The sequence below is a fragment of the Oryzias latipes genome, chromosome 19 (assembly GCF_002234675.1).
Source record: "Oryzias latipes chromosome 19, ASM223467v1".
Lineage (NCBI taxonomy): Eukaryota > Metazoa > Chordata > Actinopteri > Beloniformes > Adrianichthyidae > Oryzias > Oryzias latipes.
In genome coordinates, this window is record NC_019877.2 from 12,829,423 (window position 1) to 12,852,155 (window position 22,733).

The window sequence follows — 22,733 nt, forward strand, 5'->3', positions numbered from 1 at the left end:
ACAGACACATACTCATGGCAAAGAACGTAACGACTTTCTTCTTTTTTTAAATATTTGTGTTATTTGGCCCATACCCTGGTGTTGAAGCTGGTCCAGGTCCATGAATTTGCTGGGTTTGGGGTTAAATCCCATGGCAGCTTCCCGCTCTGCCTCTTTCTGCTTCTGCTGCTCCTGCTGGCGAGCTTTTCTTGCAACCTCCTCCTGGAGCTCGTCGAGCTCACTGCGACCTGAGGCTGTAGTGTGCAGTAAACAAAAAAGATTCAGGCAAACAGGTTGCATGTAACTCTGTGTAAACAGATGCGCACCTTTGGCAGCGGCTCCACTCCAGCCGGGCGATGGCAGCTCCTGCAAGATAGCATTGGTGCTCTTAGATTTGGGCACTGAACGCCATGATGGTACGGACATCAGCACTGGCTTTTGTTGGCCCACCTCCCTGTTGGAACAACAATGAAAAACAAAACAAAAAGTAGGATGACAGCATAACGAATAGAGAACACACCAACACAAAGATAAATCAGACAGACAAATGTGTTCACTGGTTCATTTGTTGCTATGAAGCACTGTTTTTGGATCATTTATTCTTGTTAACGTCACGTTTGAGATTTATGCTGATAAAGTGACATGAAACAGAAAAAATAAGAAACATGATGAAATGCAAAAACTGATAAGCAGAAAAAGCATTAGATATTTGCGCCGACCCTACCTGTCAGGGCTGCTGCTGTTTCTCTCGCTGCTCTCGTAGCCACTCTCCATCCTCTGGATCAGACGCGGCTGATGCTCCACCCCTCTCATAGGTGGAGAAGCAGGGGGACCCATTGTCCGCCTTTCAGTCAGAGCCCTGGGCGGGCCGACCAGCCCAAAGCCCACCTTCAACTCTCTGCTTTCCCTCCCTTTCACGTCTTGTAGCCCAGGTTGAAGAACAGGTCCCGCCAGGATGACGGAGTCTTGGGACTCCAGAGAGGCTGGATGGCCAGGAACGGTGTTGTAGCCCAGAGAGGAGCCTCTTTGATGAGTGAAGATGCTGTCGATGTTTAGAGCCTCTCTTCGAGGCCTCCAAGTTGGCCGGTAACGGCCTCCAGAAGAACTGTGGAGCAATGGAGGACAAATATAGATAAAAAAAAGTGTTCATCCAACAGCCAACCCTTATATATACACTCAGGAGTTGGGGAATATATACTTAATGTATATATTCATTCAAAGTAAACATTCATCATTTATCAGGTCTTGAATGTGGATACATACAATCTGAAACGGTCAATTCTTTATTTATTTAAGACCAAGAAACATTAAATTGAATAATCTGCACTCTTGTTTGCATCGCCTCATGGGATTTGTCAGTTTTAAAGATCATCTTTGTTTCTAATTTCACAGCCTTCCCAGTCGTCTTTTATTAATGCCTTTTTAGTGAAAATCAAAAAACACCGTCGACTTCTAGGATAATCCAAATGCTCTCTAGCAAACTTTAGACGGGCCTACTGTCGCTCTGCATAGTTTCTGCAACGCGACAGTAGTTCATTAAAAATGGAGTTGTGTTCCCATGGAACAACCCCACCTCCCTTCCCCTCCCCGTTGCTGAGAGGTCTCCATCTACATGCAGTTTCACTAGCTTACACCCTTACAACCTAACATTACCGGTTTAACAAAAAAGGCGGTCAATATTGGAGCTTTCCAGGCGTACACTTTTGAGCCAGATGCAGCTCGGGCAAAGAAAACCGAGACGCGGATCTAGTCGTCTATAAGCGGATGCATCAGAATGAAGCAAAGCAGGGAGCTTGCCCTTAGAATTTACGATATAACAATTACAATCTTTTCCCTCTACTCTGGATTTACAATGACTTGGATAAAGAAATACTCAGAAATGCAATTTGAAACTTAATTTTCTTTATTATGTCCTCCATCATCAGAAAAATGCCACAAGAACATGCGAAAACACCAAAAACTGCAATGCTCCTGAAGAACAGATGTTTCAATCTTCTACTTGCACTTACAAGTTACACAGTTGAGGATTCAACAGATCACATTGAATAAACTTTTCTAATACAATCTGAGAGCCAAGCGAGCACGAGGCAGCAGTGGAGTCACAGTTTATCTGAGCATCACAGTCTGACCTTGGGGGGAGTTTTACTGGGACTTCTGCTGGGAGATTGGCTCCTATCTGGAATTTTCTTGCCACTTATCACTGATCATTATTACTGTGGAATGATGGACTCCAAATTGCACTGAAATGACCTTAAAACACTCCCCAGATTATTAAGCAGAATCAAACGACTTTTTGTCCCCTGATTGTGTAGACGCACACCTGAATACTTACTTCACACTGGAAAACAAACAACCTTCCAGCACACAACAACAAAATCTGATAACTTTAAAAAAAAAAGAAAAAAGACCAAACCCACCATATAGCTCCAATCCTGAATATTTTTAAAATCTATTTTCTAAAATAACAATTATTTGACAAATTAATAAAAAAAGCTTTTTGTGCCAGAATATTTTTAATACAAAAATCCAGCTAAAAAAGTAAAAAAAGTCATTTCATGAAAACTAAACCAAACCCATCCAATAAAACAACACAAGCTTTTTGATAATAAAACTGTCCTTTTTTTTGTCCGAAACATATTCTATGCATACATTTGCCAACGTAATGTTTTTATATAACTTTTAGCGTCGCTGATAACATCCGCAGAAGAAGGATAAGGTCCTTTCCTTCCTCTAATGTCTGCAGACATAACAGCAAAAAGAACTATAGACTCTGTTTAAACCCAGAAGAATGGCTATAATGAGCAGAAGATGGAATACCAACCATGGACAATCGACAGAATATGGGTCCTTTTTTCTTATTTTATTTTATTTTATTTTATTTCACAGCATTACCTTATACTAAAAAAAATAAAAAATTTAAAAGAAAATAAAGATTTAATAGAATGCTCAATCAATTATGGAAGATGGTTAAATGAATGATTTCTAATTAAACTTCACTTGATCCGAAAATTGATTCATGATTTTTCCTAATGAAACATAATTAACTCATATTTTTAACTTTTGATACTTGATCAATTTTTTCTATAAAGATTTTTGAAACAGTGTTATGTCTATTTTACTGATATAGTATTATTTTTTTAATTGTATACATGATTTTTCCAATAAATATAATCTGCATAGATTTTAGATAACTGATCTGCATTTGCTATGTTGATTTTTTTTACATAATAAATAAGTAATTCATCTTTGTCATGTGCTTTATTGATACCTAAGGATTCCTAATTTTGTCTGATAAAGGTTATAAACCGGATAATGATAAATCATGAAATAAAATAGTTACAGTATAACGGGGGGGTTATATAAACTCACTTCCTTTCACTCCCTTTCAAGCAATATTTAATTTTATGTCTAATTATCCCAAGTTTGATACGTCATTGTATGAATGGATAACTGATGATTGTCATGTTTTTGTGTATTATTTCTACTTGATTGCTTGAAATAAAACATTTCAAATGAAAATAAAAAATATGGCATACTATTTACCTATAATACGTACTGGAGTTTTAGTGGGTAATGTAACTAAGTATAAGCTCCAACAAAGTTTTATTTTAAAATATCACCGCTAAATACCATAAGCAACAAAATATAGATTTAAAAATCCTTACAAGGACTTGAGTTCCGATTTGTTTGATTGATTTTCAAATAGTGATTTAAAACCTATTTTTGATTGGTTATGAAATTTCTTTTTAACACCACTGGTGTTTAAAATTCAAAAGGGGATTTGTCATTGATTGATTTGATTTTCAAAAAAATAAACTCTTACAATTAAAATAATCTTGAAAAAAACCCGCTATCACTGAAAAACTGCAGAAAATACTTTCAAATAAGACAAATCCTTTTTAATAATTCCGTTTTCGATTTTCACTTCGCCTTATGTATGGACAAAACTTATTGCATATGATTAAATCTTTATTTGTATCTTTCTCTGAAGCCACAGATTTTTTGTAACATAAAAAACTTGATGTATGCAGTGTATGAACACTAAACAGTAATTTGAGTAATAAATCTTTCTTTTATTTAATTTTTCCTTTATTACTTTATGTTTTGTGTTTTTATTAAAGATGTCTAAAATGGTTTAAAGGTTTTTTTGTGCAGATGTTAGGTTAAGGATGAGACAGAAAAAGAAGGTTACACAAAAACATCTTAATAAAACGTACATAAAGTGGAAATTCAAAGTGATGTGTGACGCCGTACCTGGACTTGCTCTCGCTGCTCGTACTTTCATCCTCCCAGTGGGGCCCGACCCCGCCTTCACAGCCCCCAACTCCTGAGGAAGAGGAGGAGGACAGGGGGCGAGAAGAAGAGGAGGAAGAGGCGAGAGGCCTGCGGGAGGAGAGGAGGAAAACGGCCGTCTCCTTGTACTCCTGCAGGGGAGGAGAAGGGGGGCGGGCAGAACCCTCCAGTGCTGACTCTGAACGTGGGAGACAAGCGGAGGAGAGGAGGAGCAACTAAATCCAATAGCATCTTTATTTATCCCACAGGGAGAAATTATACAGACAGCAGCGCAAATGAATGTTAGAATAACGGCTAACGAGGCGCATAACCTGAAGCGTCTGAAGTGAGGAGGCAAAGGGAAGAAAAAAGCTGTCCAATTTTCATTGGAGCTGCAAAACTGGCTTGTTTGCCCACAACTGTATAAACAGTGTTTGTACTCTTGCCTTCCCTGAAACACGAAAAAAACTTGAGCAAATATTGAAAACTTTTCCAGATTGTAGCCTTACCTCCAGCGTCGGCACCAAGCGGTGGCGTGCCGGTGTCGTAATTACAGACAACTGTGGTCTGCGATTCACTGGAGAGGTGGCTGCCTGTGGACTGATGCAGGGGTCGACTGCGAGAGGTGCGGTGACTGGAGCTGTCGGTTGAAGAGTCGGTGCGGGTGTCACTTGATATGGATGGCTCCCGACCTAAGAGAAGACAGATGACCCTTTGTCAATGTACAGTGAAAGGCTGAAGAGTCTGCAGGCTAAAGAAACGGAGGTTGGACAATAAGGTTCAAGGTCAGAGCTTTAAAGCTAAATGCTCTCACGCAGCCCACATGTAAAGACAATCTTATCTGAGTGCTCATCTCTTTGCGTACCTGAATCTTCACTGTCGTATCCGGCTTTGCTGCTGCAGTGCTGGAGCTCCAGCTGCGGGTTGGAGCTGCTGCAAGGGTTGGAGCTCTCCTGCAGTAACACAGGCGTCCCACGGGGGTCAGCGTAGAGCAGCAGCAGGGGCTGATAATGGCCTTTGATACAGCGAGACACTACGTCCTTCCACTTTGGGCCAATCTGGAGGAGCACACACAGACACAAAAACACACGTAAAGGCACACACTAAAAGAGAAGGGGATCAGTCTGCTGTGGCTGCGAACATTCGGCAGAAGAAGAAGGTCAAACCCGATTTGTGCTGCTGTGCGCCCTCCTTTCATTTAACAGCATTAGTAAATGCCATGTCCATCTGACTGATTCAGAGCATGAAGTGTGAATGATGAAGAGTCAAGGGCACGTCCATTCACTTAACTTTTCTCTGTTCTGCTACCCTCGACTAAATGACATGCACAGCAGAGCTTACAACTCAAAAACAAGAAATGAACCCCAAACATTTAAGTCCAAAAAAACTCCTGCATCCAGTATTGAAACTAACGCACAGCACAATTCCGTCATCGCTGCTCCGGCAGGAAAAGCTGCAGCTGCAGCTGCTGCAAAAGAGCATCTCCCTCCTGCTGCAGCGCGCCGGCTCCGGACAAAAACGCTCTCACCTCTTTGACGTGCGCGTCATCGAAGTACATCCACTTGCGTATCTTGGTCTGGAAGAAGAAGGTGGAGTAGTGCTTGCCATAGTAGCACACCATTCCCACCAAGTAAAGCTCCGCCTGGCGAGCCCTCTCCTCTGTCACACGGTAGAACAACTATAGAGAGAGAAAGAGGAGGAGGTGTGTGGTGGTGGTGGGGGGGGGGGGGGGGGGGGCGACAGGACGGGAGGGGGTGCATGCAGAGTGGAGGTGTGCAGGAGGCAGAGGGAACAGAGACGGAGGAGTTAAATTTGAACACAAGCGCATTTCTGCTCACCTATGGCGCTGCATGCAGGAGATGCTGCTGATTCCTGGGCAGCGTCTGACCTGCCGGCAGGCAGCGCCGCATCTCTACATGCAGAAGCCAGGAACAAAACACGGACTTCGCAAAAGGTCACCGGCTTTGGATAAGTCAGCTACAGCCTTCCTAAACCAACATCGTGACCCTTTTTTTTTTTTAAAGTCCTGCGTCACTGTCCTTCCATGTAAACCTTTTGCATCTGCAGCCTCAACAAATATTCTTCAAAATGTCAAAAAAAACAACAAATTATTGATAGTTTTCAAAGCCCAAGGTAACATCAGAATCTTTTCTTTAACACTACAAACGTCCCAAAAGTGACAGAGCTTCACTTTGCAAGGTTATGCGGCAAAGAAAAGCAGCAAACACGCAGGACTGGAGCAGCTGACACCTGTGCATGTTCTGCCGTTTGCTTGATAAATGACTCACAGGAACAAAAGATAATCAAAATCTATTCACAAAAGCAGCCCTTTTCAGCAGTAAAAAAAGAGAAAGAACAAACTTCACTGTTGAAGCACAGAACCAGAAAAAAAGAACCCCCACAGATCTCAGACATTAGGGAGGGGATCCGACAGACAGTTGGTTTTTCTTTCAAACAACTAAACAAAAAAGAGGGAATTTCAATGTGTAACTCCTCACATTTCTTACGTAAAAGTCACTCTCACGCTCCGAAAAAGGCAGGATGAGCACCACAGACATGGCAGCAGGCGGAGACAGACGATAGAAGGGGAAAAACTTGACTCACTATAACACATATTCATGTTCCCTAATCCATTATTCATGCATATCACTTTAGGATTCGGCTGGAGATGTTACCGCAGCATTAAAATGCATCAGCATTACTCAGTCGTGACACAGAGTATCAGAGGTTAAACATGTGTGTGTGCGACGTGGCAGCCGTGCACGTTTATCACTGCGTGCACGAAACAGTAAATAGATGCATTTACACATGAGTGTGTCTGTGTTTTTGTTTTTTATTGGGCAGAGGATTGAAATGTATTTGCTTCTATGAGAAGGTGCAGGACACTTTCTAACAAACTTCTTTCTCTTGCCACATACAAAAAAGTTTTTTTAAATAAAACCTGCAATTAAAAACGTATATATATGTATAAAATATTCTAAAAAATATAGTTTTATTTTAATTCTTTGCATTGTTTTTACATGTTTTGGGTATTTTTTCCCCCCAGTTTCACTTCCTCTCTTATTTTGAAAATTAGGGACAATAATCTTTGTGTACTCTGCTTCCTGCTTTTATTTTAAAGCAAGTTTGACACACTGGGTTTCCCCTTTGTGCTTGTTACAGATCCGCTCTGCCCATCTTTTGTTATGTTTTTGTCGTTTTTAGCCGAAATTTTTAAAAAAACGTGTGGTTTTCTGGGAAACAGTTTCCGTAGAGCGGAGGAGTTCATTAGAAATTCACCTCAAAGTTTTGGGCGGGACTGTTGGCTCGGAACAACCCCGCCCCCATTCCCCTCCACATAGCTTAGAGGTCTCTGCCCACATACACCCCCGTTGGGTTGCAGCCCCTCACATCTCCAACTTAACATTAATGATGCAACAAAAATGGCGAGCAATATCAGAGCTATCCAGTCGTCCAGTTTTAAACCAGATGCCTGCTCGGACGGGGAAAACGGAGACTTAGATGTTTTTGTCTGCAAGTGAATGAAGTCAGAATGAAGTGGAGCAGGGAGTTTGTGAGCCGCCCAGAGGATTCTCTATGTCACAAACAAGCCCTTTTTCCAACGGCATTTTTTCACCTGCTGTTACTGTAAGATTTGAAGAGAGAAATAATTGAAACAATTTTTTTCCTTTATCATCAGAAAAATACCACAAGAACATGTTAAAAACACCAAAATTAATTATTAAACTGGACTACTCTTTTTTGACTTTGTTTTTATGTTGCATGCCTTTCTTACATTGCAGCTTTTTTTAGTTTAGCTTTATTACAATATTTTTCTTTCATTTTTTCCTCAGTTTTACAGGTCATTTGCATAATTATGTTAGGTTCACCCCAATGCCTTTAGCACCAGAACTATGAACAGACCTGGACTTTAACCAGCCATTTACTGCCTTAGCGCTCAGAAAAGTTCCCATTGCAACCTCTGTATGAGGATTTTTTCTTTTGAAATCTTTTTACTGCTCGTCTTTCTCTTAAACTTGAGAATACGTCAGCTTTATCACAGTTTCTGTTTAAAGGCGGGTCACACCGGTGCTGCTTTGTAGTCTGCAGCATCAGCGCCGTTTTCCTGCTTTACTTTCAGGCACATTTCAAAAACGCAGAAGCTCCAAGAGCAGTTCAACGGTCAGGACTTATTAAAGCACAAGTTCACCTGAAGGCAACGTGGTGAGAATGTGGTCGTTGTTTTTTGTTGGTTTTTTTAAAGAGCATATCTCCCCTTGTAGGATTGATCCTTTTTATAGAAACAGAGTTTTAGCCTCCTTATCTAGAACGGCTCCTAAAAGTTTTCACAATAATCCAGCATTTTTAAACCGAATCAAACCTTAGAAGCTCACGTTCTCTACCTGATTTTGCTTTTCTAAAACACTTATATCGTTCGATCCTTTTTTCAAAATTCAAATTATTGCATGATCACTACTAAAGGAACCACAATCGAATATAGAATATCTGCAGTTTCATTTATCGTTATTCGATCAAAATGCACAGTTTATGGTTTTAAAAAATGCTTTTTCATATGTCATCTGTCTCTGTTTGCCAATACTGATTTGGGCATAAATATTCCTACATTTATTCAGATTTCGAAGCGTGTTTTTGGTCATAGCGCAAAGCAAAAGTACTTGACTTTTTCTCTTCAACTAAAGGCTGTGCATGTTCCTCCCACACGCTGTTCTGACCTTTGTAGTGTTGTGTGAGACCGGGCAGGACATGCTCAGCGCTCGCACAGCGCCGGCGTCACTGTGGATGAGCGTCTCTGATCACCGCCTCAGGTGGAGTCACCATGGCCACCCTCATACATATACACAACAACAAATGAAATCCCTTCACCAGAAAACAGCAACCATTTCTTTCTTTAATAGGAGTTCAAATAAGAATTTAGTTCTTAAATTATTTTAGAGATCATGGGAAGACCTATGTTGGTTTTTACTCTTTGAGACAACTTTGTGGATAAAGAAATGAGTTTGGAAATACAGTGTTCACTCTTTTTTAATGTGGTATTTAGGTCCCATAAATAACCCAGGATAAATGAAGTCAGGACTGTAGATGTTTTAAGGCTGTAAAACCCCTCAGTACACACTTTAAACACTTCTCTCAGACAGACACGAAGAATTTCACACGTTTCTCTCTTGTTTGAACTCCAAAACCCTCATAAAAAAATTAGTCCAGTATTATAGAGTGAAGAAAAAAAACATCTGATCACAATCAAAGATTCATGCAGCATTTAGAAAGTTCCACAGATCTCTGCAGTATACATGTCAAGGAGATTATTTGACAAGGTCAACAGCCAATCAGGACGCAGAATACAGTGCACTGTTTAAAGAGGCATAATTGCACTAAAACATTAGCAAAACAGTGAGACCGCAAAAGAGCGCCTCTTTTGTTTTGTCTTAAAGCAAACACAGACCTCCAAAGGCCTTTCAACGAAAAAAGAAAGTGTGTTTTTGTTTCTGTTTATTGAGAAGGCCTCTATCTGTGCTGCCAAGGGACCGTGGTTTAAAAAAGGAAAATCCATAATGTCTCAAAACCCACCAAAGATAACATTGATATAAGCAAGTCATGGATCCTCATCATCGTACTGAAACAAAACAACGATTTGAAAAGAAAGAAGAAAGTAGAAGAAAGTTTTCATTTTTAAGAATTGTTATGAAGATATGAATGACATATGGTTAAAAAAGTTCAATTATTCTGAAGATATTAAGGCTGCAGTCACTAAACGTTCTCATATGACTAATTATCATCTATTTTTATTCATTCATAGTTATTTATGTTTTCTAGTTGATTGTGTTTGTAGAAGCTACTTAACATAAGTGCACTGTTTAAGGTTATTTAAATAAAAATAGGGGACAATTTGGATCAGTTTATTAACGTTCATCTTTTAAATTGTTTTTCAAAAGTATCGGATCGGGACTTGGTATCAGCAGATACTGGAAGCAAATGACTCGTAACCACCACATCGATGTGGAAAGAGAAATCTAACTTCCATGAAATTCATACAACGTTGCGTTTATCCCACTTCAAACTTTGTAAAGCTGCATGCAGGTCTGACGGGCTTACATCTCCCAGTCGCAGGCAGGTTCCCAGGCTGTGGATGACGTCCTCTGCCAGGTCAGAGTGGTCTGAGTCCCACACCAGCCCGATGGACACAATCTCTGGCGAGTTCATGAGGACCCGGCGGATTCGCAACACCTCCCCACAGTTACTCTGACGAAAAACACAAGGGATAGAAAGAGGGGAGGGAAAAAGAAGAAGAAGAAGTCTGTGATTAAATAGGCTTATTCACCGAGCGCTGTGAGGCACAGAGTGTGCACATCACTAAAAACCATTCCTTTATTTGGGTATGAACACAAACACACAAAGACGAACACACAAACAAGGTGAGCATTAACAGAATGAGGGGCAGAGATGAAAGCAGGAGAAGAGAGATGATGAAAGGATTGTAAGGGAGACAGATAGATGAAGGAGTGCAGTGCTGAGTTGCATTTGTCCCTTGGGCCGTCTGCTGAGTTCAGGACCGTGTGTTCTGACTCCTTCCTTTGAGTCATGACCCACCGCAGAGCTGCCACACACACATAAAAGCCTCGGTCTGTGAGCACACGCGTGCGTGCACGCAGCGCTGGCAGAGCGGCCTCGGAAACAGCCGGAGAACACCCCAGCAACCCCACTCTTTGCCAAGCACAACACACACACACACACACAACCGCACACAGAACTCTTCTCTCCCTTTGTGAGCAGGACGCCGTCTTTCCCTGGCACCGGGGACGGCAGGAAGGTGTTCTGCCAGGCTTTCCTCAGAAAAGAGCCCGAGCAGCACCCAGTCCGGACGGGAGCTGCTTGTTGGGTGGAGGACACAGCCTCAGTCCCCCCCACCCCCCACCCCCCATCCCCACCTCATGCCGCAAAGAGCTGCTGACAACATCATCCGTCAAACAAATGTACAAACGGATTTGCAGCGCTGCGCAGAACAACATTGATCGGCGCAATCTCATCTTTGGAATTTCGATGCTTCCTCCTCTTTTTCAAACGTCTCCTCACTGGGACGACGCAGACGCTTCAGAGCCACTCGGAGTTAAATATTAGTGCTGCTGGTCAAATGATACGCTGGATTTACAGGCTGCTGATTACGGCATTCTTCAAAGCAAAACCAAACAGCTTGAGGAAAATGTTTGTGTGGTGCTTCGTGACAAAATAAAAAAAAAAAAAAGATCTTGGCAAATGAGAGGATAGCTCTTTTGTCAAAGTGTTGGCAGCTGAGAATGCAAAAAAACAAAGCATATATTACCACATCCAAGACAGAGGGTTAGCTTTATTTATCCAGATATTTAGTTTTGTTTTCCTGTCAATACATGGTATTTTTGGTTTTGTTTTCTACAAAAAAAACGTAATTTCCTTATTAATTTGCTTTCAATAAAATTATAGACAAATATTTGTGACTCCAACAGATGCAGATGCTCATGCAACACAATTTAGAGACGTTTTTAAACTTAGAGAATTCACTATTTATTTTTTTGAAAGATACTCATTATCCTGCATTTGTTTGATTATCTCATGAAGATTCAAACTTCTGGAAGTAAACGCTGTGCCTTAAGCAGCACCTAAAGCCCAGGTCACATGCAGCATAGTAGGAGTGCTGCAGGTAAAGTACGATCGTCACGCCTGTGGTAAGTATATCATGAAGTATTTGCAAGATAATGTACCGGTAAGTTACATGCACTTCTGACATACAGGTAATGCATTCTTATACTTCAAAGCGATTATTGCCTATGCAATCGTGCGGTCTGGTGGCGTTTTTACTTTCCAAGCCTCATGATGCGGTTGTCTCCAATGTATCAGTGATTTGGTATTTTATTTAAAGCTATATAGAGAGTTTTATTTTATTTACATAAAGATTGTTTTTTTCACATGCAAAATTTTTTTGAAGATGACATTTTCTAAAAGCATCAACATCCCAAATAACTTTAAAAAAAAGTTAAACTGAAATGATTTGCCACCTGCTCCATATCTTAACCAAATATACTATAGTTGAAGTCATAAGTGCATTAGAAAGTAAATGTGCAATGAAAATATCGTGTTTTTACATTTTTTTGGAACTGAGTCTGAATAAAATAATGTCCAACCCCTTTTTCTATTTCAAATGCAGTAACTGCATAGTTGGCTTTTAAATCCTGGGACGTGAAAACAGCAATTTTCTGGGTCGCATTTGCTCTGTAATGGCGTATTCTAATCACTCCAAACTGTATACATTAAATTGCGTGAGTCACATGCAATAACAGGAATAAACTTTAATAGCAGAGGATGTCATAAGCTTGTGTCACATTTTGCAGTGATTAGGGTGATTCCCTTCCAACAGCCAATCCAACCTGAGCGATTAGTATACAGCAGGTATTACGCTGTCTTTACACCACACTCTAGTCAGTGGTACGGTGCGCCCACTGGCCTCTTACCGACTGCGCCAATGCTGCATGCACGGGATGCAACAGCCCGTAGGACACCTAAAGGATGCAGACATAAACTCTGATTTCCTCATTTCTAACAGTTAGGCTAGTCGCGTGGAGCGAGGATTTATCACTCGTTCACCTTTCAGCACAGGTAGTTTGGCAGTGTTTTTGCACCGGATGCCCTTCCCGACACAACCCTGTATTTTCAAGGCACAACTACGCAACCCAGCCGCCGGCGTGCACCCATCACTTGAACATCACAGGATTCAGGGGGTTGAAAATAACAAAAAGTCCGTCGACGTGCCTGCGTCTTACCTACTTCACGCTTACTTATTACCCTTGCATGTTGCATAAGAGTTCGTCATGACCTGTCACCCACAGAACGCCCGTAAATGGTGTATGCTTATATAGCGCCATTTGACCTTCTTCGAAGGCCCAAAGCGCTTTACAGTCACACAAACATTCATTCACACACTGGTAGCGGCTCCACTGCTGAACACGGGCGGCAACCATCCACCAGAGGCAGGGTCATGGGCAGCAAAAGGCGGGAATCGAACCTGTAGTCTTCTGATCGAGGTCGACCACTGCACCACGGCCACCCGTAGAGAAAATGTGCATGACCATTTTCACTGTACTGAGCGCTCTACCACCTCGATGTTTCCTGCGGGCCACCTGCATGCTAACCCGTATCCCCCTGTAAGGACAGTTGTGACTAAGGCTTAAGGTCATAAAAAAAAAACACCTGTGGCGGCCCCTTCCTCTGCACTTATTTTCATTTAACATGCATGAGACAAGAATTCTGGATTCCAGCAAACATCCTTAAAGTGTTCTGGCGTCTCACTCCCATTCTACCGCCCCCGCATCAAGTAAAGCTCAAGGTGGTGCAAACAGATCAGCCGGTGATGGAAGATAAACAGAGGCAGGTTGTTTGCTTCCCGCAGGACTTTTGCACAACGCTTGGCCTGTTAGTGTCTGAAGCAGCTGTTTGATTAAGCCCAGAGAGGCTGCTCTTTGGGCGGACACTTTGGCAGATCAGAGCGGGTGTGAGGAGCGACGCTGGATTTACTTTAACAGCCCCCCCACCCCGGGGCGGAAGCGGCAGAATCCTGCAGAACTGAAGCAGCGCAGGAATTCTTTAAGCCACCTCCTTCAACAAACATCTCTGGATCTGCTTTTTAAACGTGAGGCATTTGCAACATCTCAGCGTTTGCCCTCCTCTTCTCGTAGACATCCTGCCACGAGAAGATGATGAAGATAATGGATGGCTGTGAAGCAGGTCGAAGAGGGCGCTTCAGAAAATGACTGTGCTGATAGAAAGTGAGGAGGAAAATGAGAACATTTTGCAAATGAGCTGCTGGTTATGTAACAGAGGCAGGCCAAGAAATTAGGCAGGAAGACGAGGAAAAACACAACCCCAGTGGTAATTGCAGATTAGGTTTCATCTCCAATTTCAATGATGTGCTAACCAGTATTAGGGTAAAATGTGGTTAAACATGTAGATATCAGTAATGAAATCAGATTTCAAAATTATCAAAAGGGCGAACAATTAAAAAAGCTCTTTCTCTGTTGACTGGAAGTTAGGCTACGTTCACACTGCAGGCTGAAACGATCCAATTCCGATTTTTTTGCCCCTATGCGACCTGCATCTGATCCTTTCATGACAGTCTGAACGACACAGATCCGATCTTTTCAAATGCGACCCAGGCCACTTGGGTATGTGGTCCTGAATCCGATCTTTTGAAATGCGACCTCCGTCTGAACGGCCAGGCCACTTGTATCCAACCCGTATGTCATTGATTATCTACAAACGTCATCATTCTGCGTTGAAGTAGGCGGGAACGAGAACATAAACATCAACCATGGCGGACGACGCTGCTGAGACCAGTCAGTGGAAGGGAAGCGAGGTCACTGATTGGATTCATATTTGGGGTGACAGCTCCATTCAGGCCATTTCCAGCAAAATGGTCGAGCGTGGTGTTGAACCTTTCCCGCGATTACTTTTTTTTTCCTTTTTCAACCGTGGTAAGAAGCTGGGTGACCTTCTCCGGGGCTGAAGGCGGATCCTCCTTTGGGGTTCAATTCCCCGATGGGACCCTCAGATTCTCCAGAGCGGGTTAATAAAGAGTCAATAGCATTTATTCTGGGGGAAGCCTTCTTTTATTATCGTTCCCCTTCCTCCGTAATACAAAAAACTGGACTACCGAAGACTGGAAGCAGGAGTTCTGTTTCCTTTCTTTTCGGCCACTCCGTTCAGAGATCGTCATGGCGACTCACCACACGATTAGCGCACAGGATTTATCTCCAGTTTTATCAGAGTTTTAAAATCAATGTAGCTGCTGGTCTGTTGGCAGTAATTAAAGAAACTGCAGAATTTACACTGAGCATCAGTCAATAATCATTGTTACACTTTCAAAAGATAACTAAGTCCGGATGTGATTTATCTCTATGGGTTGCAGGCTTTTAATAATGTGTTGCACTGTGATCTTATTTGTGCAACACAATATGATCAATAAAAGCAGCTGCATTTAATGAATTCCACAGTAAATATCCCCTTCTCTCTCAGAAGCAAAGAGAGTAATCCCTGCTTAGAATGCAGCTGTTTTATTAGACCAGCCAGAGCTACAGATGTTAAGTAATTGTCTTGAAGTACAAACTTTCTCCTTTTGGTTTGGAATACAGCTGAATGACAAACAAACCTCTTCAGGAGGATTTTAAAGTCGCACTTCAATCATTTTTGACCTTTTGTGAAAGCGTTCGGAGTGGTCTTTTAAGCATGATTATGTTTTTTTATGTCATTTCTAGGACACAGGGGCTTGTGGCCTGCCTAGCGTATTTTTTACATAACAAATACGCCAATTTTCAAACTGCTTTTGGCGCCTGCTCCCGATTCACCAGGATTTAGGTAAAGAAATACTTAGAAAAGCAATTTCTGTATGCAATATTTGTCCTCCATCATAAAGAAAAACACTACAAAAGCATATTAAAAACACCATTTCCACTGGCATGGATCTTCGAAACAAGGATGTAGTGATGGGAGGAAGATAAGGAACGGGAAACTGCAGGTTAAACTCTGCCACAATAAAGTTTATGCACATTTGAAATCTCTTACAGGACAGTTGCGCAGGTCTCCCATGTTGCTGGCGTTGCGCAGGAGCTCTCCAAACATGTCCGGCGTGGGTTTCTCTCTGCACTCCAGCATCCTCACCGCCTGATTACTGCAGCATGCAGCGCACAAACATGCACAAGTTATAGGGGGGCAGACCCTGCAGAACTTTAGTCAGGAGTGCAGCTACTTTCAAACTCCAAGTTGAGAATCAGCAACTGAAGCCTACAGACTTTCTCTGTTACATAAATAAATAAAAGAAGGAAGAAGGAATTAATGAATATAAATAAGGCTTCTTTGTTGTTTAAGGAATCTAAAATGAAACTTTTAATGAAAGGAGATTTATTCTGTGTTGGACAAAAAGTGAAGGTTTGTTCAAAAACAGTCAAATAAAAGTCCTGATTCTCTGGAAACAGGCAAAGACAAAGCCTGTCTCTGGGATGAAGTACAGAAGCATTGTCATTTTGCTAGAGAGGAATTCCATTGAGAATAGCAATTTTAAAACACCGTCCCGCTTCTCCCACATTCTATTACTTCCTCCCTGCACTCCCTCAATTTCCAGAAGAAGAAAAAAACAAAAGCAGAAGTGAGCTTTTGTTTCCATTTACTTTTCTCTCGCTGCATCAGAACCAGACATTGTTTAATCTAATCGACGATGCTGTTCAGACTTTTAAAAAAAAAAACTGGTAGAATGGAAAAGTTAAGTTTATGACAAACCGGCAGAATAGTAGTGGGGGCCTCTCTGCGCCCCCACTACTCCCAGGAAATTGCGTTTATTTGAACCTCTGCCCCCCGTCCATCCTCCACTTCCTTGTACTGTTTAATTCATCAAAGAGGTATATCCTCCTATTTTATCCTCATTCCTTCTCTCTGGCCCACTGTTCCACTTATGGATTTATGCCACCCCCTGGGTGCACTGAGTCAAGCACCTGATTGATTACTACCCCTGTTTCCTATTTCATTGACTCTGTGCAGCTTTTTTTTTTTTTAATAAATGCTCTTTTATAAATGTGCTAACTTGCATGTTTCTGCTCACCTGTCACTAAGTATGCATGAAATGACACACTTGTGTGTGTGTGTAGGGCGGGTGCACGTCGCGCTCCCGCAGAGCCCATGCAAAGAGGCAGGGAACACGCTGTACCTTCGCTTTTTGCCACCCATCCACAGCCCGCTACCAGATTTAGTGCGGAGTGTGTGCGTGTGCAGGTGTTTGCCTGGTCCTACCATAGGGATGTGGTGGAGATGTAATGAACCATCTGAATGAAGGGGAGGGGGTCCGATGTGGCTCCACAGCTGTTACACACACACTGCAAACAAAAGGAGACGCTTAGACTCATCGCAGGCCAAGCGGGGGCTCTCTGAAACATCGCCCAACGCCCTCCTACCTGCTCAAACAGAGTCATGGCAAACTTCTGGTGTGGTATGCAGTGTTTAGCGGTGCAGATGTCCTCCCTGCTCTCCGTGCTGATGTGGAAGTGGATGCGCATCAGGAGATTCTCCTGCCAAAGCCACAGAGCGGACATGTGGGTGTTTATGTGTCTGATCGCTCCTCTGTGCTGCTGCTCCGCTTAATCTGACCGTGGGAGCAACATCTATATTTCACAGGAAGCCAACTGATTCTCTGACTGAACACATTTACTATCAATCGATCAGACAGCTCCTCTGGGGGGGAACACGTGTGCTGCACAGCTGACAGGCAAAAACACAGGAAGAGCTGTAACTTAACACAAGGCAGTACAGAAAAAGGCAGTTTAGGGTGTGAAGCACAAAGTACTATCAATCAATAGGACTTCAAAGAAACCATATGCACACATTTACATAAAAAAATATTAATATTAATAGTACAAATGAACGAAAACCTGCCTAATACCTAGAGAACAAATTATAACAAATTCATCAGCCAAATTTAGCAAACTATTGATTAGTTAAGAGTTAAATAACACATAAAGAGGTTTAATTTCAACCATAAAAACTGATTCATGTTTATTCAATATGCAATAATTTTCTATTGAGCTATTTTTCAATAACGAAAGTTTTAAAGTAAAAGTTTTTTTATGTTTTGACAAAAGGGTAAAGCTTAGCGACCAAATACTTTCCCCTCTAATAAAAGAAACTTTTGTGTACCTTAAACTCATTAACTGACTACTAAATGGTACATTTGTTTACCAATAGCTGTGCAGCAGTTTGTGCCTCTATTGCTAAGTGTTAACTGATTACTTTCATTAAACAGAAATGTAACCACAGATTCACATTTGCTTAAGGAATAACTTCAATTAAAATTTTTAATAAGATTTTTTTTAATATTACAGTAAAGAAATGGTTCATTGGCAGCTCCTAAAAGCTCATTTTTATAAAGATCATTTAGAAAATGGATTCAAACAGAAAAGTTAAAAAAGAAAATCTACCTTAACTCTAAGGTTGATTAAGTACTGTTAGAACTTTTTTATACATCAGCTGTCGCTGCTTCAACCTCAAAAAGTAGTCAAGCAGTCTGGGGGGTATTCCAGGAAGCATGTTTAAACTAGCCTGACTTTAAGCCTGAACTCTGGCTGAAATCCGCCTGAACTTGCTTACTCTGGGTATGTCGTTTCCAAAAGAACATGTTGGAAAAAAAAATTGAATATGAGTTAGCGTAATTACGCTCGACTTGGTAACCCTGGGTTAATGCACGTGCACAGCAGGTGCATAAAGACATTCTCAATAGATCGCCGATTTCTGGAGTCACCATGGAAACGCGTGGTGAAAAAAAAAGAAAGTGCTATACTTTAGTGAGACGGAGTCTGAGGTTTTAATGACGGCGTATGAAGATTATATGCCCATCAAAAAAGTAACACGGCTGCATCATCAAAAGAAAGAGTTTCTGCTTGTAGTAAAAAACAGACAAACTAAATGCACGAGTTTCTGATCTTATTTCCATTTTCATGTGACGCACATATATATAACTTATCCAATTTTGCCAACTTAAATGAAATACTTCTATTGGTAACAAGTAATTGAGTTAAATTTATTCAACCTAATTTCTTTCGTCTATAAAACTCAATAGTTGTTCATACAACTCAAATTTACATATTTCTTTAACTAAATGTCATATTACTCTAATTCAAGTAATTTTTTTTCCATCATAATGAATTATAATTCTTGAACTCTGATATGTCTAAGTTTGAGCCGACCGATACTCATTTTTATGACAATAAAAAGAACAAAACAGTATGTGCTTTGTGCGTTCATTAATTTAGGAATTTTCCAACATTGTCAATGTACCAGTACACTGTAGGGGTGCTATATAAACTCATCATCCTCTCCCTCCCTCTCCCTCATGGTGCAGAGACTTGAGCAAAGTAGGACAAAATATCTCTGCAAAACACAGTAAAACACAGTAAAACAGCTAAACAACTAAACACATTTGGTCAAAAAGCCACACTTAAACCAAAATCCGTCCAGACAGGCAAAGGGAATGGTATCCCACAATCCCTTGCGGTGCCGATCTAACAGCAGCACCAAAGTTATACCTACTTGATTGAATTAATTTGAATGAAAGCAAAATAACTGTCTGAAAACTACGTTTTATTTTTAAACTGACTTAACAAAAAAAAAAAAGATTTTTAATTATCTTAACTGAAGCAAATAATTAAGTTAGATCAAAGTAAAAAAGTTTATTTTTCCAACATCCATATGTGGTCTTATCACCCTCTCATGGTGGAAAAAGTATTATCTGAGCTTCTTCATCCACTAAATCATCTTCAAATGGACACGCCATGCGGCTTCACCTCTCTGTAAACAAAGTAACCTTCAACTAAACCTGCTCCAGACCAGGTTATGTTCAGAGCATGAGTTGCCATGGCAACTTGACCTACCCTGAAACATACCTCTATTTCTGGAACCGAAAGCTGAGGTTATCAACTTCCTTAGCCTCAAACTTACCATGGGAGCTAGCATAACCTGCTTTCTGGAATACCCCCCTGGTGGCCTGAAGGAGTCTGTTTGTGTGTGAATTCATCTTTTTCGTACTGCAGAACTGCTGTGTAGTTTGCCAACAAATGTCCAATAAAAAAGCATGTCTCCAATGTCTTTTTCATGTCAGACTAGATTTCGATTACGTTTTTTAACACTTTAGCCCACCGGTCTCCAACTCTGTTCCTTGTAAGCTACTGCTCTGCTTGTATTGCAATTAACCCTGCTTTAGTATTTACTGGTCACCTGGATCAGGTGTGTTCAGTCAAACACAAACCGAGCGCACTCAATCCAGCTAATCAGTAATTACAAGCAGAACAAACAGAGGATTAGCTTAGGGTTGAAGACGCCTGCTTTAGCGTTAGCCACATGCACCCATCCTGGTGCTGCGCGTTGTGCTGTCTGGGCCCATAGAAAGGAGCTTCTGCATTTTAATCCCTTGAAGTCTGAACTGACTTTGGTACAACCTGTCGCCCAAAGAAAGAACAGTTCATGAACATTTTTGCTCTACGGGCTCGCATTTCAAGTGGGTCACCCGCACAGGTATCCCCAATTTTACCCGCAGACAACCAGTAGGGGCGACTGTGACTACGGCTTTAAAGTCAAATAGTGCTGAAATAATGGTGTAGTTACAAAATCTCCCTTTTAAAAACAAGAAAATATTTCAATAACTGTCATGATGACTGTGTGATGATATAGTGCATTTTACTTCAAATCACATGTGCTTCCTTAAAAATATTTTTCAATTCAAAAGCTGTTAATTGAATCCTGGAAAAGAGTTACAAGTGTGAAATTGTTCACGGGATGTTAATTTGAAGTGAAAAGGTAAAAGAGACCAATCAGAAAGAAACAAAATCTTCAACACCAAAAGCTGCATGTGTAACATCGTGAGACATAAGCGAGTACTTGCTTAAAGAATCTTGTCCTGATCGAGTAAATATCCCAGCATTACCTTTAAAATCTAAGGCATTCACAAGAAGAAAGGCAAAGGATTGTTGGAGACTCCAATCAAAGAGAAGGGTTTAACACCATGATGCAAACCTTTGATAAGGCTCTGGCCCCAAAGGCAGAGCTAAAACCAGATTATTTGGAGTGATTGAGCTCAGATTAACATGAAAATGGACTTTCAGACTCTGACATGTACAAACCTCTCAGACTCGAATGCACGGTGAATAGATAGAACCTGAATGCTACTGGTATTGATGATGAGAAAATTACAGCAAGTTTACAGAAATCAAGCTTATCACTGTTCAAGCTGATACTGTTCAATTAGAGGATATTCTTTTAAATATTCCAATTTTATTTTATTTGTTATCCTTCGTGGGGGTTTTGGCAGGCTTAAATAACATTTATTTTATAGAGTTTTTAACCCATCATTAACATGATTTAAGGACAAATTTTAACACACCTGTTCAACTGTTTTAAAGTAGAATTAAAAGAATAAAGCTGTATTTTTATTTAGATTTTGTAGATTTCAATAAGATTAAGGATTTAACTATATGATCAAACTAAATTCGAGTAATTTTTAACAGAATCAAGACAACATCATAGTTTATTTGGTTAATAGAGATTTTTTTAATATTCTTAACACAAAGAGACAAAAACAATGTCTTTGACATTTGAGTTGACATGCACTGTGTGTTTGTGTGTGTGTGGTTACAGACTCACGAAGCATTCAGCGGCGTCGTCCATGATTCCCAGCTGGAAGCGTTGCTCGTCTTGAAAAGTCTTGGCCAGAGCGCTCCGCAGCGCATCGGATGGTAGGACGCGCTCGCTACTGAACTGGAACTGTGCAAAGATACTCTGCACAAGCACACAAACACAACAAAATCGATACAGTTATCACAAAATCCTTTACCTGTCAGACCTGTGAACAATCTAATTCATGTTCAGTTTACTTCTTGGATACAAAGAAACTCCTGGATGCATTTGTCCTGTACAAGGACAGCATGTCCTCTCAACTGACCTGTAAAACAGCAGGGAAACTAGTTTTTCCCTTTTCTGGAGACAAAGTGCTGCACAAACAAACTGTGACCAGACTAAAGCAAGCGCAGAGGCTTTACTATCAGAGCATATCAATAATAAACGACATGTTTGGTGCACTTCTCTTTGATAAAAACAGCTCAGAAAGTGCTGTGTAAAATAGAAACTAAAGTAACCGTTGAAGAGGGTTACGGGAGAAAAAAGCTAGGCCACTGAAGTGTGTTTTGAGGGCAGTTTTCAGGGTCTGAAGAGCAGCAGCAGATATTTCAGAGAGCCTGCCTGCAGTTAAATCTGATTGAACCCACTCAGCCTCCGCTGTGTTAGACTCATCAGAACCGCATGCGAGCACATTCAAACTTTTCTTTGCTTAACTCTAATTGCTCTGTTTTTTTTCTGTCCGTGTGAGTCACCATTGTTTTTTTTCCAGCAGTTTCTCTTCAGATTTACTGGTTTCGACAATGCAGCAAAAAAACTTTTTTTTATCTCTTTTTCTATTCAGTTGTTGTAAAACTTCATAAAAAATCGTCTTTATTTCCTCCTGTGTGAAAGTCAGGTTGAGCTAGGTTTTAAATAATACCAATATAAGATACTTTTTCTTTTAAGTGTTTTTGGTAATTAAATAGTCTTCTTCCTTCTTTTTTTATAATTAAGTGAAAACAAATGTATACATAGATTTGTTTTATTGCTTACTGAATATTAATATTTGTTCTTGTTTTTTTCTTCATACTTATTTATTTATTGCATGGTCAAAATAAACAACTACTGGGACCTTTTGGGATCCAGAAGTCACACCAAAGGCTTAGGCGTCAATCACATGCACTTGTATGGGGGTTTACCCGTACAGGTGCTGTATGTTTTTGGGTTGTCCGGACCCGTGGAGGGTCGTAGACAGAGGCAGATGCATCTAGCGCAGGTGTGTCTTACTGTTCTGTAGATCAGTGGTTTTCAACCAGTGTGCGTGGGAGATGGTCAGG

The 22,733-nt window shown here is 40.9% G+C and overlaps 1 protein-coding gene across 6 annotated transcripts in view; it reads right to left on the reverse strand.

The window, feature by feature from the left end:
* Positions 1-22,733, reverse strand: part of LOC105356575 (inactive ubiquitin carboxyl-terminal hydrolase 54) — a 74,300-nt gene that overhangs the window by 20,023 nt on the left and 31,544 nt on the right. For all 6 annotated transcript variants that reach the window (XR_002872057.1, XM_023949176.1, XM_023949178.1 and 3 more), the window contains 12 exons: positions 21,445-21,579; positions 17,211-17,324; positions 17,050-17,132; positions 15,832-15,937; positions 10,342-10,488; positions 5,780-5,929; positions 5,117-5,309; positions 4,761-4,943; positions 4,234-4,450; positions 704-1,084; positions 306-433; positions 75-233 (listed from right to left, as the gene is read on the reverse strand). Coding sequence is in view for 5 of the 6 variants with exons in the window: in XM_023949176.1 (XP_023804944.1) it covers positions 75-233; positions 306-433; positions 704-1,084; positions 4,234-4,450; positions 4,761-4,943; positions 5,117-5,309; positions 5,780-5,929; positions 10,342-10,488; positions 15,832-15,937; positions 17,050-17,132; positions 17,211-17,324; positions 21,445-21,579 (1,996 nt within the window). In the remaining variant the exon portion in view is untranslated. The remainder of the gene's footprint in view (positions 1-74; positions 234-305; positions 434-703; positions 1,085-4,233; positions 4,451-4,760; positions 4,944-5,116; positions 5,310-5,779; positions 5,930-10,341; positions 10,489-15,831; positions 15,938-17,049; positions 17,133-17,210; positions 17,325-21,444; positions 21,580-22,733) is intronic.